The sequence below is a fragment of the Pristis pectinata genome, chromosome 1 (assembly GCF_009764475.1).
Source record: "Pristis pectinata isolate sPriPec2 chromosome 1, sPriPec2.1.pri, whole genome shotgun sequence".
In the NCBI taxonomy this organism is placed as follows: Eukaryota; Metazoa; Chordata; class Chondrichthyes; order Rhinopristiformes; family Pristidae; genus Pristis; species Pristis pectinata.
Genome location: NC_067405.1, coordinates 125,050,775 through 125,071,127, shown reverse-complemented (window position 1 = coordinate 125,071,127; position 20,353 = coordinate 125,050,775). Strand labels below are relative to the sequence as shown.

General features: G+C 39.7%; 1 protein-coding gene across 1 annotated transcript in view; it reads left to right on the top strand.

Moving 5' to 3' along the window:
- Positions 1-20,353, top strand: part of LOC127570043 (echinoderm microtubule-associated protein-like 5) — a 140,614-nt gene that overhangs the window by 38,498 nt on the left and 81,763 nt on the right. Inside the window, 3 exon segments of the mRNA XM_052015279.1 lie at positions 1,674-1,742; positions 7,474-7,659; positions 9,131-9,266. Of these exon segments, the coding sequence (XP_051871239.1) occupies positions 1,674-1,742; positions 7,474-7,659; positions 9,131-9,266 (391 nt within the window).

Sequence of the window (20,353 nt, the reverse complement as noted above, 5' to 3'; positions counted from 1 at the left end):
AGCAGGATATAGATCAGTTGGAAATATGGGTGGAGAAATGGCAGGTGCAGTTAAATCTGGACAAGTGTGAGGTGTTGCCCTTTGTGGGGGGGGGCAGTCCAGTGCAAGAGGAAAGTGTACAGTTATTGACAGAACCCTTAAGAGCACTGAACAGAGGGGTTTTGGGGTGCAAATCCAAATTGGAAAGTCATGTTGCAGCCATATAAAACTTCGGTTAAGCCACATTTGTGTGCAGTTCTTTTTTGCTGCATTACTGAAAGGATGCGGAGGCATTTGAGAGAGTGCAGAAGAGGTTCACCGGGTTAGAGAGTAGTAGCCAAAGAGAGAGGTTGGACAAACTTGGATTGTTTACTCTGGAGCATTGGAGGCTGAGGGGTGACAATAGAGGTATATAAAAAAAAATTATGAGAGGGTGGCAATGTTAGATACTTGAGTGCATCGGTTTAAGTGAGAGGGGGAAAGTTTAGAGGAGCTTTGAGACGATTTTTTTCCACACAGTGGTAGGTCCCTGGAATGTGCTGCCAGGGGAGATGGCGGAAGCATATACAATAGCAATGTTTAAGAGGCATTTAGAGAAGCATATGAACAGACAGGATGGTGGGATATGCACTAAGTGCAGACAGATGGGATTAATTTGAATAGGCATCAAGGGCCAAAGGGCCTGTTCCTGTGCTGTACTGCTCTGTGTTCTATTCAGCTCATCGAGTCCATCGAGCAAGCCAATTTAGTCCAATTAGTCCAGTACCCAATGTCCTTGTATCTCTTTTATGTCAGCAATGTATTCTCTCTCATTTCTGCCCATCCATTCCACTTTGATTCTTTTTGCCATTAACCTACAGTAAGGGGTAATTTGCAGTGCCATTTTGAGATTTAGGGAAAACCTCGCGTGGTTATGGATCGAATCTGGGTCCCTAGAGCCCTGAAGCAGCAGTACTAGGTGTTGCACCATATTATTTGTGTATTGTAATTCTAGGGAAATATTAGGAAAGAGCATCTATTTGAAAGATTGCAGGAGACTAGATGCATTTCAAAGTGATGTCTAGATGTGCATAACAAATGAACATAGCATCAGAGAAAATCTTAGAGTGCATGGCCAGGTTAGTAGAAATACTCCTGCACCTGATGAGTGTAGCAGTGGAGTGCTGGCCCTGTAGTGCAATAGACGTTGGCATCAAAAATGTGTTGCCTGGTGTGATCAGGTTTGAGATGGCCAGCAGCCACAAGCGCTGTTAGACCTGCCCTGTGGCCATGGTTTGGGGGAAGAAGATCCAGAGTCTGGCAAAGTTTGGGTGGTGGTGAGGGAGGGGAGGTGCAAGTTGGTACAGTGATGGAGATTGGAGTCAGAGCCTGAGTTGCATGGTTGATTATCAGACTGGAGGTCTAGGAATACTGGTCGGGTTGGTGCAGTATATGGAGCTGGATAGGGTACGCCTTGAGTAAGATCAGTTATTAATGAGTAGGTGTCATGTGTGCATTTAGTTCATTATAGGAATACTTGCAATTTCTAACCTCTGTTAACCATTTAGGTAGAGAATCTTGATTCAAATGTTCAATATTACAGTTGTTGAAGAAGGTAAACTAATTGGACAAATTGCTGGTAGATGAAATTTATTTCCTGCAAGTGGTGCAATTTCTTTATAAATTTGGTTGTATTTTTCTTGTTTTCCTTACAGATATTTGATGTTTCTTGGGACTTGCACCAGCCAAACAAAATGATCAGCTGTGGTGTAAAACACATCAAGGTACAAATGAAGAAATCGGTGTATTTTCTTGTTTCTTCATTCCTCTGGCCTAGAATAAATATCTGGGCACTCCACATCAAAATACTATTTGAGTAAAGGTTTATCAAGCAGATGCATTACCTGTTCATTGCTTTATTCAACAAGTGAGGGCAGCAAAAAGCATTTCGTTATAGGCCATGTAGATTAATATCTGTCATAGGAAAAATATTAGAAGCTATTATTAAACTAACGCTAAACTCAGTAAAGCAGGACACTTAGGAAAATCAAAAGTAATCAGGCAAAGCCAATGGGATTTTGTAAAGACAAAACTCTAGTTTTACCAATTTATTGGTCTTTGTTGAAGTAATACATGCTGTGATTAAATTAAGATTTCCAGAAGGCATTTGACAAACATCAAAAGCTGTAGGGGAAAAAAAATAAAAGTTCATAGTGTAGGTGGTAACATTGGCATGGATAGAAGACTGTCTGACATGAAACAGAGTGCAGGCATAGTTGACTTTATCTGGCTGGCAAGATGTAGAGAGTGATGTGCCACATGGATCGCCAAAAGGGCCTCAGCTTTTTACAGTGTAGGTAGGATTGCTAAGTTTGATTATGACACAAAGTTAGCTAGGAAATAAGTTGTAAAGAGGTCATAAGGAGATTACAAAGCAATTTAGAGATATTGGTTTATTATTATCATGTGTACAGAGATGCAGTGAAAAACTTTGGTTTGCGTGCGATTCAGATAAGTATATCGAGGTAGTAAAAAAAAATCAGAATATAGGATATAGTGTTGCAGCTGCAGAGAGTGTGCAATGCAGGTAAACAAATAAAGATTACTCAAGTGGGTAAAGATATGGCAAATGGAGTGTAATGTAGAAAAATGTGAAATTTTGACAGGAAGAATATAAAGTGCGTTATCAAAACGGTGAGAGTGCAGAGCTCTGAGATGCAGTAGGCTCTGAGTACCCAAGTGCATGATTTGCTGAAGGCTGGTATACAGGTACTGCAGATAATTAGGAATGATAACAATGTTAGCATTAACTGCTAGGAGAATTGAGTGCAAAAGTAAGGAGATTAAGCTTCATTTATAGTGTAATCACATCAGGAGTACTGTTTTACTATTGGTCGCATTATTTAAGGAAGGATGTTAATGAATTGGAAGTAATTCAGAGAAATTTTACTTGGCTGATACCTGGAATGGCAGGGGGCAGGAGTTGATTCTTGGAAGAGAAGAGGTTGGACAGTCCAGGCTTTATCCACTGGAGTTTAGAAGAGTAAAAGAGAACTTGATTGAATCATATAAGATGCTGAGGGACTTGAGAGGGTGGATGTAGAGAGATTATTTCCTCTTGAGGGAGAATCCAGAATTTGGGATTACTCTTTTAAAGTAAGGTGTTGCCTATTTAAGAAGAAATTTAAGTGATTTTTATTTTGCTCTCAGGGTCATGAGCTCTTCCTCAAGGGGCAGTTGAAGTAGGGTCTTTATCTACCTCACCTAGAGTTGAGGTTACAAGTTAGATCAACCATGAGCAGGTTAAAGGAGCCAAGTTGCCAACTCCTAATTCATGTGTGCTGAAATCTGAGCTGCCTGTTATATTCCTAATACTGAGTGATTTAGCGTATTTAAATAATGCACCAAATTATTTCTAAGTAATCTTAATTAGATCCAAGGTTTTTTAACACAGATTTAAACAGAATTATGATCAGGTTGATATGAATTAAAACTATACAGTACTTCCTCGCACTTCAATATTTTATAAACCTAGATAAACCTGACTCAGTTACAAAATGAATGAAGATTAATCGTGAAAAGCAGTTAACAGAGCTTTGTCTTCCTGTCTTGAATAAAACAAGCAGTGGCAGATTATTTTTCATCATAGAAAACTTAATTAGGGAGACACAGACTGCACGTGCTAAAATCTGGAGCAACTCAATGGGTCAAACGGCATCCGTGGAGGTAGAGGGATAGTCAACATTTCAGGACTGATGCAGGGTCTTGACCCAAGATGTCAACTCTCCCTTTACCTCCACGATTGCTGCCTGACTCTGAGTTCCACCAGTAGTTTGTTTTTTTCACTTTGTGGCAGGAGTACTTGAAAGGTTCCATTTACTTTGCTGAAATGACTGGCGAGTCTGGGTCTACAGCATTGAAATGAATAAACCATACTGGTCAGTATCAAAATGTAAAGCTTCTGCCATTCGTTATTGTGTAGAATCTCTTGTCGAAAGAAACTTCCTTCCCAGAATTTAGTCTTTGTTTAGGACAATACCTGTTGAATTTTTTTTTAAGTTGCCGTTTTTGTTTGAAGAATTGAGGAGTAGGCCATTCGGCTCCTTCTTCAGTTCAACAAAAACATGGCTGATCTTCCTCTTGAGCATCATTTTCCTGCCCAATCTCCATATTACTGTGATATCCAAAAATCTATCAATCTAAGTTTTGAATGTAAAACAGCCCTCTGGGATAGAGAATTCTGAAGATTCACCATGCTCTGAATGAAGGAATGTCTCCTCAAATCACTCCTAAATCGCCTACCCCCTGGTTTTGAGACTGACCCCGTAGTACTGGATGACTCAGCCAATGGAAAAATCCTCCCTGCTTCCACATTGTTGGGTTCATGAGTTTCAATGAGGTCACCACTCATTCTTTCAAACTCTAAAGAATAGAAACCTAGCCTACTCAACTGTTTCTCCTGTAGCCAACCTGTCACCCAGGGATTAATCTGGCGAATCTTCGCTATACTCCCTCTACAGCAAATATCCTTAGATGAGAAACCAAAATTGTATGCAATACTCACCAGCTCTCTACATAATTGGAGTAAGACATCTTTACTCAAATCCTTTAGCAATGAAGGCCAACAAACTATTTTCTGTTCTAATTGCTGTATTTACATGTTAGCTTTCTGTGACTTGTGTACAAGGGCACCCAGTTTCCTTTGGACATCAACACTGACCAACCTCTCACTAATTTTTAAAAAAATCAATATTACTGCATTGTTCTTTTTGAAAAAAACCTTTTCCACATTGTGCTCCATGAGCCATGTTGTTGCCCAATTGCTCAGCTTGTCTGTGTCCTCTTGAAACTTCTTTATATACTCATCATGACTCATATTCCCACTTTGTTTTGGGTCATTGGCAAATTTAGAAATATTAATTTAACCTTGATATCACATTCCTTATTACAGATTCCACCATTTTCCCTTCTTCTGACGTCAGGCTAACAGATCAGTGGTTCCTTGTTTACTTTCTCTCTCCTTTCTTGAATATTGGGGTCTCATTTGCTACCTTTCAATCTGCAGGAATCATTCTAGAACCCATGGAATTTTGAAAGATGATAACCAGAGTTTTCCCCGTTTCCACTGCAAAACTCTGGGATGGAGATCTTTGAGACCTTGGGATTTATCTGTTTTAAGGGTCATTAACTTCACTAATACTGATTCTTTATTCATACCATTTTCTCTGGCTTTCTTGTTTGCACTGTATCCTGGCATGAGCATTGAATTCTCCCACTTTAGGTAATCCCCACCACCCCCCCCCCCACCCCCTTCCCCACAACCCTCACCCCCCCCCCTCCATGCTGCTTCTCTTCTTCTCTTTCCTAGCCTCTTTTTTATCTACCTTTATTTCCCTTTCTCTTCTTACCTTTGACCCATCCCCAGTGGATCTGCTCTCCCCTCCTCCCCCATACCTACCTATCACTATCTCTTACCTGCATCTACCTATCACCACCTTGTGCCCACGCTGCCTCCCCTCTTTTGTCCACCTATCACTGCTCTGCTTTTCCCTCCTATATTTTGGCCTTCCCCTTTTCCTATCTTCAGCCCTGAAGAAGGGTCCTGACTCAATGTTGACCGCCTGCTTTTCTCCATGGATGCTGCCTGGCCTGCCGAGTTCCTCCAGCATCATTGTGTTTTTCATTCTGGCTACTCCATTGTTTTTGGGAGGTTTGTTGTCTCTTTCATGAAGAAAGGCACAAGTATTTGTTTAATTCCTCTGTCATTTCCTTGCTCTCCATTATTCTATCTTTATAAAGAATCCACATTTGCTTTCACTAGTTTTATTTCACATTGCTATAGAAGCTATTTTAACCAGCTGGTATATTCTTTTTCTTTTTCAATCTTTTTATTAGTTTTCAAATTAATACAGATTAATATATAACATCCATGTTTGTACATGTAATACAAAGAGATCAGGAGAACAATTATGGCATAGATAATCATAAAGAACAATACAATATAAAAAAATCTGTAGATCTAACGATCTCTTAGTAAATGAATATAATATAAAAGAAAGGAAAGAAAAAGATTATACATATAAAAGAAAAGAAAAAAAACCCAAATCAATAAGAAAAATTATAAACAATATATCAAACCAAACTAAACAGAAACATTTTAAAAAAAAGAAAAGAAAAAGACTGGACTGAAATTTCTCAGTAGAAACAGAACAATATTATGTTGTCAACTCCGTTCCTCTAAGTTGGAAAATTATTGAAAGGGGATCTATATCATGTGAAAATATTGAATAAATGGACTCCAAATATCTTCAAATTTAAGCGAAGGATCAACAGTACCACTCCTAATTTTTTCCAAGTTTAAACATGATATAGTTTGAGAGAACCATTGAAAAGTAGGAAGGGGTATTGGATCCTTCCATTTAAGCAAAATGGATCATTTGGCCATTAATGTAACAAAGGCAATCATATGGTTAGCGGAAGCAGATAAATGGCCAGACTCTATCCTTGGTAATCCAAAAATGGCAGTGATAGGGTGAGGTTGTAAATCAATCTTCAACACATTTGAAATAATGTTAAAAATGTTTTTCCAATATTTTTCCAAACGAGGACAGGACCAAAACGTGTTAAAGAAGCCACATTCGATTTACATCTGTCACATATAGGATTTATATGGTGATTAAAAACAAGCTAGCTTATCTTTTGACATATGAGTCCTGTGAACTACCTTAAACTGTATCAAAGTGTCTGGCACACAGTGAAGATGTATTAACTAAATGAAGAATTTTCTTCAGCTGGTATATTCTTTGTTACTTTACTCTCCTATTTTCTTGGTTATCTTTGTTGAATTCTCAAACACTACCACTTGAAGATTACTCATTCCCTGGCAGGCGTGCAATGATAACAATGCATGTTGAGAAGTCAGAAAAATCGCATGCGTCCATAAATCTAGAAAATTCCTCTGGTTCCCTGATTTTTGTCCAAGAGATCACTCTGGCTCAAATTAATTTTCAACTTTTAAAATCAAAGTCGAGATTAGGCAATGCACTAAAAATAGACATTTGGTCGTAACAAACATTAACAACAATCTCCTCGATTTTGCAGTCGGTGGTGAACTTGTAGACCTATGGGCACCTTTCTATCGATCTGTATGCTGTGAACATCCCCTTTTCTGATGGGCAATGTTGTCATTCAGTGGTGCAAACGGAATTCTCATTTCACATTGCTTCTAAGTTGGCTGGGCACCAAATCTCATTTAAAAAAAATACTGGCACAGCAAACCAAGAATACTTTACAGTCTAAAAGAAAATTGAAATAGAAGCATTAACTTAAGTTAGAAGCTGAAATATCATAAATACATAAGTTTATTTGTCGTCTCAAATTCTGCAATCTGCCATTAAGCGTGCCTTTATTTAAAATAATTTAACATTGAATATTACAACAAAAGCAATCTGGAAATAACAATTTGTATGCGTTTTGTAATTGAAAGTTGGAGTTACTTTTCCTTTCCTTTTTCAGTTTTGGAGTTTATGTGGGAATACCTTAACAGCGAAGCGGGGTGTATTTGGCAAAACTGGAGAGCTCCAGACTATTTTATGCCTTGCTTGTGCACGAGATGAGATTACTTATTCAGGAGCATTAAATGGTGACATTTATGTGTGGAAAGGGATTAATCTTGTGCGAACTGTTCACAATGCACATGGAGTAAGTATGCGTGATTGGAATTGTATTGCTCTGAAGTAGAAATGTGCTAAACCATGATATTTGTTAACTACTTTTCCTATTTAACTTTGTGGCTTCTTTTTGGAACATGTCATTCCAATATATGAAAGTGACTGATATTTTGTACTAATGTTTTGAACGACAAAATCCCATTTACTTTATAGAAATTTATTCCACTGTGCGTGCAGCTTTCATGTACAAGATTTCAGTAATGAAACTGGAAGATACACAAAGGGTCCAAAAGTACCTAAAAACACGTTAAAGTTTTGCTTATGTGATGATATTCTGATGAAGATTCAAACAATGAAATGCAATTTTTTTTCCTCTCTGTGACAGAGGCTAATGGGCTTTCTATATATTTGGAGTATTTTTAGTTTGTAGTATTTACACCTCCTTTTATGTTTTGGAGTTCAGTTTAGTAATAAAGTGGAATTGGTATTGATTATGACCTCGTAGTATTCATCATGCTTAAAAGCAGCAGTCCCAAGCTGGGCATCTGAGGTGGGGAATGGTGGGAGGTGAAGGAGGACCTATGGTTGGGTCTACCCAAGCCCTGCAGAGTTTTAATTTGACAGTGTCTAATTAATTCTGGTACGTTCCTACCCAGAGGTTCAGCCTGAAGGACAGGTTTGGCTCTGTAGTGCAGGAAATACTCCAGAGGCAAACACAACATGGTTACAGGTAGCAAACCTGCTGCTGGGATGGTAAAACTCTAAGGGGGTGGAGGTTGCAGAGATTGTGGGGCAAGGGAGGCATGGAGGAGAAGTGAGGGAGAAATGTGACTTGGGGGCCTAAGAGGACATACTTTTCTTTCTCACGGCTCACATCCAGAGCTGGTCATTAATCTCCTTCATACTGCAGAATTTGAAACACTTCAGCTATGTAGACTTTGTAAGCCTGCAAGTCCATTTGGTCAAGGTTAAACCTGGAAGACCGATAAAATGAAGCATGCAACCTCACAATATTTAAATGACCAAGTCACCTGCTGGGTGTAGGTTGCAGATTGGAGCCCCTTTATCTTGTGTATAGTTTGTGAGGCCATACTGCGAGCACTCATCTGCAATGCTTCAGTGACTACATTCAAAAATATTTTTTTATTTCACTCTATCTCTTCCTCTATGTCTGTATTCTGTCTCCAGCCTCATGTAAAAAGATAAAAAAATTTATATGTGCAGTTTGCATAGTTCTAGTCTAATCAGCTAAATAATAAGCCTTGCCATTATTAAATTAGCTGTTCTTTGCACTGATGGTTCCCGACTCTAAGTATTAACACCCCACCAATAGTAATAAATGAGTGTTGCTGTTCATTGTATTTGCAAATGCACATTAATAAAATGTGGTAGCATTCATATGTCAAAGTGCCCTCTTTGAAATTCTGCAAATAAAGACAATGTTGTTTATGTTAAAATTCATAAATGTAACAAATTAACATTTTATTTACAAATTCATTCAGTCAGGAATCTTCAGTATGAATGCCTGTGAAGAGGGATTTGCCACAGGGGGCCGTGATGGTTGTGTTCGCCTTTGGGATTTAAGTTTCCAACCCATCACTTTAATTGATCTCAGGGAAACTGATCAAGGATATAGAGGTAAGAATAACCTGTTTTTGTTTAATACTTTTATTCCACAATAGCAAAGGTTATTGACTGAGACTGCCCTTGGATTATCTGAGTGCATGTCCTACCAGGGCAATGAGTGATTTTTAAAAAAGTATTTGCTGTATGTGCCTCTTGCATTTTAAAATGAATGCATTAAATCATTTTTCCAAAAGATCTTACCATAATTTTGGCAGATTTTGTTAATGAGTAATTCCTCCTTTTAAAATCTTAAAACTTTTTAGAAGAAAGGAGTTAGAATTAAACTCCCGTCCCCTCTTCCATCACCCTCATTATCCTTCAGTTGCAGTTCAAATGATTGGCCCCAGCCTGTAGTTAGAGAAATGGTAATCATTCTGGTGGATCTTTCTGCATGCTTAAAAACTTATATTCTTTCACTTAATTTACTTTTTTGCAAGTACATAGCAAGTTAACAAGGAAGGGGTAATAAGATGAGATGATTTCCCTTCCCTAGAGTTTTATTCAGGAGAGTAAGATAACTGAGGAATAGCATCAAAAGTGTGTGTTCTTTCTTTATCTCCATCAAAGTGAACTCCAGACTGTGTATTGTTAATCCATTTTTGGTGTCAAAATGTTATATAACCAAGTACTCCAAGTAGACGAAGACTAACATGTTACCAGTGGAGTTAATTTCAATTTTCAAGACCACAGTAATTAACACCTAGTACAAGTTTAATGGGAATGATAAAGAGATGCAGGAGCTGGTTAACCTCAGATCCAAAGTATTCCCAGAGATTGAAAACTCCAGCACACTTTGAGGGAAAATTAACATCTCTACGTATGAATGAATGCTGAACAGAAAACCTAAGAACTAAAGAACAGATGATGGGTGAAAGGAGCACAAGAGGTCCAGCAAGTCACCAAAACCATGATGTACAGGTTCTTTGATACTGTTGAGGTCACCTGCAGCCCTACCTTCCTGAGAAGTGAGCACAGGGGTAAACTTGTCAGGGACAGAGATGCAGTCAGCACTCACCGAAAGGAACCCCTTGAAGATCTCCCTCAGCAAACTATCTGGTCCACTCTTGCCACTGTCCTTGACCAACGAGAAATTGAAAAGACCACATGACAATGACAAAATAAGGCCCTGGGAACAGACAATGCCCTCAATGAAGTTCTAAAATTTGGCAGTGAGGGAGGCAAGTCAAAATTCATAACCTCATTTCCACATCTGGAAGAGGAGAATATGCTAGAGGTTCTCTGAGATGCTGTAATCATGACCACCTTCAAGGAAAGAGACAAAAGCAATTGTGGTAACTACAGAGGAGTCTCCCTGATGTCTGCCACAGAGAAAGTCATTGATTGGGTCTTTCTCAATTGTCTCCTCCCAGTGGCTGAAGAGCTGCTTTCCGTAGAGATTAGATGGACGTGATCTACATCACACGATTGCGTGGAGTGAAATCTAAGAAGCAATGCCAACCACTGTTCATGGCCTTTTTCCACCTCCCTAAAACCTTTAATTCCCTAAATTGAGTGGGATTCTGGAGCATCTTCTGAAAATTTCATCTCCATCTTGTGTTTAGTTCATGGTGACGTGCAATCATGCTCTGAATCAGCAGGTCAACAGATTCAGTCTCATTGCAGACTGATGTCAAGCATCAGCTTGATGATTTTGCAGTCCTTTTCACCACAGTGCTGCACCTCACTTCCACTGAGCTTCCCACAGGAATGGAACTAATCTACAGAACTAAGTAGAAACTGTTCAACTTATGTCACCTCTACTCCAGAGCCCAGGCCCACCCCAATGTCCATATTCAAGCTGCAAAATGTAATTGGAAGCTGACCTCCAAGTCAATGTCGACTCATTCAGCAAAGCATATGAGAAGATGGGCCTAGCAATTAACATCTACCAACCTGCTGTACAACACCTCCCTCTGACAATGGAAGTCCTTATCAAGACCATGGAAAACATGTACCACTTTCTGTATCTTGAGAGCCCCTCAGTGAGGGTAGGCAGTGATGTAATTCATTAGTGCCTTGGTGTGTTAGCACAGCACTAATGTTAGATCAGGACTCCCTCAAATTTCTGAAATGGCCCAATTCAATCCAGAAATGGATTACTGTCAGAGTAAAAGGGAGTTTGAAGATCAGGACTTCAAAACTGAAATAAATATTATTGTCTACCAGGCAATTGTGGCAACCTGTGTGCTTGAGACTTGGATTATTTGCAGCAGGCACCTCAAAACAGTGTAGGCGTGCCATCAATGTTGTCTCCAGAAAATTCTCCAATCCACTGGCAATATTAACGTCCTCTCTCCCAGCCCTAATTGCATTTGAGGGGTCTTGTTGAGTAGGCCACCAAATTCATGTGCTCAACACCAGACCCCACAGAAGGCCACTTTTCCCATGACAGAGTTCAGAATAGAGCTTACCTGATGGGCTGAGGAAAAGATTCAAAGACATTGTCAAAACTGTCTTAGCAACATCCTCTTAAGCTCTTGGGAATCTCTAGCTCATGAGCACTCAAAGTGGAGAAGGAGCATTTGATGTGGCACTGAGGGCCTGAATTTCATACATCAAGAGTGCAGAAGCTCAGCAGAAATGGCAGAAGGTGCCAAGTTACCTGCCCACCTGCTTCACCAATTACCACCCACCCACCTGTAGCGCATAATCTATGGATCCCACGTTGGCCTCGTCAGTCACCTCAGAACTGGAAGCAAGTTTTCTTCAATCCAGAGGATCTACTTCAGAAAAAGAATTTTGGTTTTGCTTTTATAGAGTTGTACTGATTGCAATTGTTTCTCCTTAGACTGTTGAATTAATGGTTCTGTAATGAGTAAATTTTATAGTCAATAGGACTGAGTTCAGCATGTTAGTTTTGTTCCCCCTATGAGTAACAGTGGTGCTTGCAGTGTTGAGTTTTTAATGTTGTCTTCCATATTCCTTTTGTGAAATGTAGTTACCTGTAGCAATTATGAAAATGATTTGTATAATATATCCAAAATGTTTACACTGGATAAAATCGATGGTTCTTATGAATTAATACCATTTAACATACAAGGTTATCTGTTTTGGGGCCTTGACGTGATCTTATAATGTACGTCTTTGGTTTCGCAACAGAATTCTGAAGGATGTATGAAAATCTTTGGAAATCTCAGAATACTTGTGTTTTGTTGCTCTGCCAGACAATTATATTGCAATATGAGCTTTTCATGGAGCTTGCTTGAATTTGCATATCTGTATAATCTTTTCATAATAGTTGATTTAGCCACTAATTTCTTCTTGAGGGAAATAATTTACTTTTGACATTAGGTTGAGAAATCTTGGTCATTTACAATCATCATCTAGATTGATTTAGTTGGTACTTTATGAAATATTATTCACAAATTACTTGCATTAGCCGAGGAATTTAGATAAACTGCTGTATTTATTTTCAGTGATCTATGCATTTGAAAATTGCTTCTTTCCTGAGTGGAACACAAATAAGACCATTTCTGGATTGAATTGAGCCATTTCAGAAATTTGAGTGAGTCCTGATCTTACAAATCCTACTCTCACCAGTCTCTGGCCAAACACCTGCCTTGCCTCCAGACTTTGATCTCCAGCCAACCCCCAAACTCCCACCAACCCACCCCAAATAATAAATGTGTTCCCATTGAAAAAATGTTAGGGAAGATTAGAATGGGAACTAAGGAAGTTACAGATATAAGATTTTATTTTTATCTGTCTTCACAGCAGAGGAAAGGGAGTGAAGAAAAATAAAACATGGAGTCTTTGTGACAATGAAGCCCTGAAAGTAATTGATATCACTTAAGTACTGGAGAAATTGGGATGCTTAAAATGAGGCAAAAACTCCGGACCAGAAAAGCTATATCCAGGTCTTTAAAAGGGATAGATGTGGGGAGAATGATTGGTTTAATGATCTTACAGAATCCTCTGGCTTCTGAAACAGATCCAGCTCTTTGGAAGGTAGCAAATGTAATAATGCTGTTGGGTAACAGAGGGAGAGCAAAAATATGGAACTAGTCTTTGCATCTGTTAGCAAAATGCAGGAATCCATCATTAAGGTGTGATAACAGGGTACTTAGTTAATAATGTGTCAGGCAAACAGCATAGTTATATGAAGGGAAATTCACATTTGACCAATCCTAATAACATATTTTTGAGAATGTAACTAACTTGGATCTGGATTTTCAAAAGTCAATTGATATTTTTCCACAGTTACATAAATTAATATATTGGGGTAGTATATGAACATGTATTAAAGCCAAACCAGTCTTTAAGGTCAAAGAAAACACAAGGAGTAAATGGTTATCACATGAAGCAATCCTAAGCTTTCAGCTATTAACAATTTACATTAATGACTTTGAAAAGACAAAATGTATCGAACTTTGCTACTGATCCAAAACAAAGGAGTTGTGATGGGGATACAGGGAGTCTGGCTACAGATTTAGATGCATTAACTTAATTGTCAAGAAGGTGGCAGATAAAACAAGGGAAACTGTAGCAACAAACAATCTGCTGGAGGAACTGTGGGAGGAAAGGAATTGTCAACATTTCGGGACAAAACCCTGCATCAGGACACATGCAGGGAAACTATGATACTGTGCAATTTAGTAAGAAGAATAAAAACAGTATTAAATAGAGACTAGTAGATGTTTGTGTACAAAATGTCCTTGTCAGAGAGTTGTACAGCACAGAAACAGGCTCTTTGGTCCACCAGATCCATGAAACCATTTTGTCCATCTACAATAATACCATTTGTCTGCATTACGTCTGTATCTTTCAATGCCTTGCCTGTCTAAATATCTCTTAAACTTAATGATTGTATCTGATTCCACCACCACCTCTGTTAGCAAGTTTCAGACATCAACCACTGGACATCAATCTCTTGGATCTCTTTAAAACTCCTTCCTCTTGCCTTTAAAGCTATGGTCTTGTTTTTGGTACCCTGACCCTAAGGGAAACAATTCTGACTATTTACCCTATCTCTAAGTTTATATGCCTCTATCAGGGGAAAATAAACCCAGCCTGTCCAATCTCTCTTCATAACTGAAGTCTTCCAGTCGTGGCAGGATCCTGGTGAATCTCCTGTGCACTCTCTCCAGTGCAGTCATGTCCTTACTATGGTTTGGCAACTAGAACTCCACACAATATTCCAAGTGCAGCTTAACCAATGTTTTGTAAAGTTGCAACATAACATTTCAACTTTTATATTTTATACGCAGACCTATGAATGCAAGCATGCCATAGGCCTTCTTCAACACCCTATCTACTCGTGTTGCCACTTTCAGGGAACTAGGGACTTGAGTCCCAAAATCTATCTGTTCCTCAACATTCCTTAGTGCCCTATGTTTACTCATGGGAGAGTCGTACACAAGGGGGCATTTAAAACTGAGTGAAGAAAAATTTCTTCTCTCGGTGTAGTTAATCTCGAGAATTCTCTGGCTCGGGGATGACAGAGGCCAGATCATTAGATATATTTAAGGTGAAAGTAGATAAATATTTGAAGGATTGATAAATGGAGGGTTATGGGGAACTGGCTCAGAAGAGTTGAGGCTCACATCGATCAGTAATGATCATATTAAATGGCAGGGAAGTCTTGAGGGGCAAGGTGGCTGACTCCTGGTCCTATTTACTATACTTGTTATACTCCTATTTGACTTTCCAAAATGCATCACCTCACTCTCGTCAGGATTAAATTCCATCTGCCAATGCTCCACCCAAAATCCCAACTCATCTATATCCTGCTGTAACTTTGGACACCCTTCCTCACCATCCACACCATGAATCTGTGTGTCATCTGCAAGCTTACAAATCATACCTTTTACATTCACATCCAAGTTGTTAATATATATACTGTATCATGAACTTCAAAGGCCCCAGTACTGACTGCTGTAATACACTACTGGTCCCAGACTTCCAATCAGAGAAGTACCCTTCCACCACTACCCTCTGCCTTCTATCACCAAGCCAATTTTGTTTCTAGTTAGCCAGTGTGCCTTGGGTCCCATGTGTCTTAAACTTTTTGTACCAGCCTACCATGTGGAACCTTGTCAAGTGCCTTACTTAAGTCCATGTAAACAGCATCTACCACCCTGATGTCATTGATCTTCTTAGTTACCTCCTCAAAAAAAACTTAATCAAATTAGCAAGGCAAAATTTCCCTGCACAAAACCACGTTAACTATCCCTGATCAGCCCCTGCCTTTCCAAATGTACATAAATGCTATCACTTAGAATTCTCTCCAATAATTTCTCTGCCACTGCCTTTTTAAATAAAGGAATGACATTAGCTCTTCTCCAGTCTTCTGGTACCTCACCTGTGGCTAATGAAGATGCAAATATCTGTAAGGGCCCAAGCTTTCTCCTCCCTTGAGCTAATGTAGTATGTGTGTTCAAAAAGGATGACCAAAAGCAGAGTAAAAGATGGAATAGATTATCAGGAAAAAGCATCATTTTGTCACCTAGAGATGATTCTTTATAGATTTAGATGGGGATTCCTGTTTGACCAGCTTCTTGCTTTCATCAAAGTCAAAGCTGAGTTTATTGTCATATGCACGAGTACATGTATGAACAGGTTCAATGAAAAACTTATTTGCAGCAGCATCACAGGAATATAGCATCATATAAGCAGCATTCACAAGAAAATATAAATTAAGCATAGATTATGTACAATTTTTACAAGAAAGAACGCAATTAAAACAAAATAAAACATTTTAGTGCAAAGTGATCAATATGGTCATAGTGTTGCTAAACTCTACTGATTAGGTTGTGACGGTTGATTCAAGAACCAAATGGTTGAAGGGAAGTAGCCGTTCTTGAACCTGGTGGTGTGGGACTTCAGGCTTCTGTACCTCCTGCCTGATGGTGGCTGTAAGAAGGCGGCGTGGCCCAGATGGTGGGGAATTTTGGATGTTGCCTTCTTGAGGCAGCGCCTCTTGTAGATACTTTCGATGGTGGGGAGGGATGTGCCGTGATGTATTGGGCTGAGTCCGCTACTCTCTGTAGCTTCTTGCATTCCTATGCATTTGAATTGATGTACCAGACCATGATGCAACCAGTCAGGATGCTTTCAACAGTACATATGTGGAAGTTTGTCAGTGTTTGGTGACAAGCTGAATCTCCTTAACCTCCTAAGAAAGTAAAGATGCTGGCATGCCTTCCTTGCGGTTGCATCTATGTGCTAGGCCCAGGATAGATCATCAGATATTTGATGCCCAGGAATTTAAAGCTGCTGACTCTCTCTACTGCTGATCCCCCGATATAGACTGGCACATGTTCACCCTCCTTCCCCTTCCTGAAGTCAACAATCAGCTCCTTAGTTTTACTAATGTTGAATGAAAGTTGGCTGTTGCAGTACCACTCAACTGGATATCTATCTTGCTCTGGTTCGCTGACTCATCACCACCTGTGATTCATCCAACAATAGTAGCGTTGTCAGCAAATTTGTATATGGTGTTGGAGCTATGCTTAGCTACACAGTCAAGTGTATAGAGAGTAGAGTGGGGGCTAAGCACACAGCCTTGAGGTGTACCTGTGTTGATAAGCAACGAGGAGGAGATGCTGTTACTAATCCTCACTGACTAAGGTCTGCCGATGAGGAAGTTGAGTATCCAGTTGTTGAGGGAGGTACAGAAGCCTGGGTCTCGAAGCTTGGTGATGAGTTTGGATGGGATGATTCTGTTGAACACCAGGCTGCAGTCGATGAACTGCAGTCTGACAGATGTGTTCCTGTTGTCCAAATGATCAAAAGCAGAGTGAAGAGCCAGAGAAATAGCATCTGCTGTTGACCTGTTGTGGCGGTAGGCAAATTGAAGCGGATCCAGGTCATGTCTGAGGCAGAAGTTGATTTGCGCCATAACCAACCTCTCAAAGCACTTCATTACAGTTGATGTAAGCGCTACTGGATGCTAGTCATTGAGGCAGGTCACCACACTTCCTGAACACTGGTACAATAGATGCCTTTTTGAAGCAGGTGGAATCCTCAATGTAGATGCGAGAGGTTGAATATGTCCGTAAGTACTCCAGCCAGTTGGTCCGCACAGGTCTTTAGTACTCAGCCAGGTACACTATCTGGTGCCTTTTATGGATTCACGGGGAAAATCTTAGCAAAGTAGCTTCCGTAGACATTTTCAAGACATTGATAACTAATAATCTTCTATGCAGAACTTCAAGCTCAAAATTGTGATGCTTCTGGATAAAATCTCTATATTGATAAAGATTGGCTAAAGGGTGGATACAACAGATTAGAGGCATTAAGAACTGAGTTGCACTCCTTAGGATCAGCAAAGACTTTTACTGAGAAACAACACAAACGTTGATACATGATGCTAAACTCTTCTGAATAGTGGAACGAAGAGAAGCATAAATATCATAATGATAAAATGTGTGAGTGTGTTAAACAATCATTCAAGAATAGTTTTCATAATTATTACGATGGGGAAGGTAAAATAGCTGACTTGTGTATTAAAAGCTGAGAATGAAGCCAGGTAAGAGCCTTCGTTCTCCTCGACAACAATTGAGAAGTTTCCAGGGTAGTAATGTGGAAAGATTATAACTCAAGAGTTGTAATCAACAAAGCCAATATAACTCTGAATCAGTACAATGTAAATCCAAGGTAAATGTAATCAACTTGTATGATGTTTTGATAACACTTCAGTTTGAGCATTGTGTTGTTCAGTTCTCTGAGTATCCAGAGAGATATTCACAAACTGCAGGTAGTACAAAAAGCCTTCTCTGATTTAGGTATCTAAGAAAAGTCTGGAGGTTTTGATCATTAAAACAGACATCGGTAAGGTCATCTTGCAGATGTGTATTAAATAATAAATCATATGGAAAAGTATCACCTGGAGCACTAGTTTAAAATGTACATGGGAATGTGGCAGATTTTCCACTGGTATCCTCCTGGATCTGCCAGCAGACAAGCTATAATTCACAGGTAAAAACTGAAGCATAGCCTTCTGCTTAGCAGAGAAGACCTCCCAGGGTACCTGCATTACACTGGTGAACTCCTGATGGTTCAACAGGGCAGTAGCAACTTCTGTAGATTTCCCAACTGTCTGTGGGGAGATCAACCAGGGCTGCCATTAAAGTGGAAGAAATTGACTCAAAGAAGAAAGGCGAAATGGTTTTTGTATTTAATTTACTTAAATCTTAAATTTGTTTAATTTTTAAGCAGTTACAGAGGGCCTTGTTGGCTATTAAAACCAGTTTGCTGGTGCAGCTGGTATCAAGCCAATCCACTGGAGCCAGCCTCCCAGTGGAAGATTATAGGAAGGGTGTGGAAGCGTTGGAAAGGGTGCAGAGGAGATTTACCAGGATGCTGCCTGGTTTAGAGAGTATGCATTATGAGGAGAGACTAAGGGACCTAGGGCTTTACTCTTTGGAGAGAAGGAGGATGAGAGGATACATGATAGAGGTATACAAAATATTAAGAGGCATAGATAGAGTAGACAGCCAGCACCTCTTTCCCAGGGCACCAATGCTCAATACAAGAGGGCATAGCTTTAAAGTAATGGGGGGAAAGTTCAAGGGGGATATCAGAGGAAGGTTTTTACCCAGAGAGTGGTTGGGGCATGGAATGCGCTGCCTGGGGTAGTAATGGAGGCAGGTACATTGGGTCAAATTCAAGAGATTGCTAGATAAGCATATGGAGGAAGTTAAAATGGAGGGATATGTGGGGGGAAGGGTTTAGATAGTTTTTAGGTGAGGTTTAAAGGTCAGCACAACATTGTGGGCCAAAGGGCCTGTATTGGGCTGTACTGTTCTATGATTCTATGATAAGATGGCATCTGGGAACTGAGTGACTGCAACACAAAAGAATACCCTTTAATCCAGCTGGTCCATGTTGACTCTCAATAGAGCAACTTTAGTCTGATTCCACTTCTTATTTTTCTATATCCTTAACTTACTCCTTTTCATATGCCCATAAATTCTCTTTTCTAATTCTCTTGCCCCTTATTTATACTTAAGAATAATATACTGTAGTCAGTTGGCCTACCTGAACATCCTTGCAATGTGGAAGCAAAATGCAGCACCCAATAGAAACCCATGCAATCATAGGGAGAATGTGCATATCCCACACAGATGTCAGGATTGAACAGGGGTCCTTGCTACTGTGAAGTGGCAGCACTGGAGGAAGCAGTGTGGTCTGTGGACAGGAAGGCAGTGATTTTGGGTCAACAGAATGTTAGGACTGAAAGATTCTTGTGCAGAGAATGGCTTTTGGGCCATCTGGTAAAGGTGAAAGTCTTGGAATAATTTGAGCTGGAGGGCCTTCTTCACCTTTTAAGTACCTTATGATCTAGTGAATGTAATGTGGAGGGTTGTCTGTTGACTTATAACTCTGCCTGAAAATGTAATAAGTAGATTTGTTAGTGGTCTGTGGAACAAATTACTTTATGACACTGATGAGTGTAGGCACCAAGGCATTTTCTAATTGCTTGTCTCAGATTTTGACACAGGAATTGACACTGATGAATGAAGGTTGGAAATCAGATAAAGTAATTTGTAACGCAGAGGAAGCAAACTATTTGACTGCCAACAGCAGATTGGGAAAATTGATGAAATTCTGAAATCTGTTCATTGTGGTATGGAAAAGAGTGCAAATTAAAAAGAAAAAATAGAATCACCATGCACAAAAGCTGGTCCTTCAGCCCATTGAGCCTGTGCTAGCTGCTAATGGAGCCCTGACCTTGGTCCCGTTCCCCATAGCTCTGCAAATTATTTTCCCTCAAATATCTATCCAATTCCCATTTGAAAGCTCTGACTGTGTTGCCAGCATGTCTAAAGGAAATGGGTTGCTGATCTTTGTGAAGTTTTACCCCTCATCTCCACTGTATCCTTGGCCAATTGTATTGATTTGTTCTTCCCTTGCTCTTGGACTGCCATCTAATGAGCAAAGTTTCCCTCTATTTACCCTGTCAAAACCGGTCATCATCTTGCAGCCCTCTATTAAATCTCCCGTCAACCTTCTCTGCCCCAGGGAGCTTTTCCATTCTGGTCTTGCAGCTAAAATCTTATATCTCTGGAACCATTCTAGGAAATCTTTTCTGTGGCTTCTAAAGGTTGCTGACCAGAAATGGATGAAATGTGCCAGTTGAGGCCTAACAGTGTTTA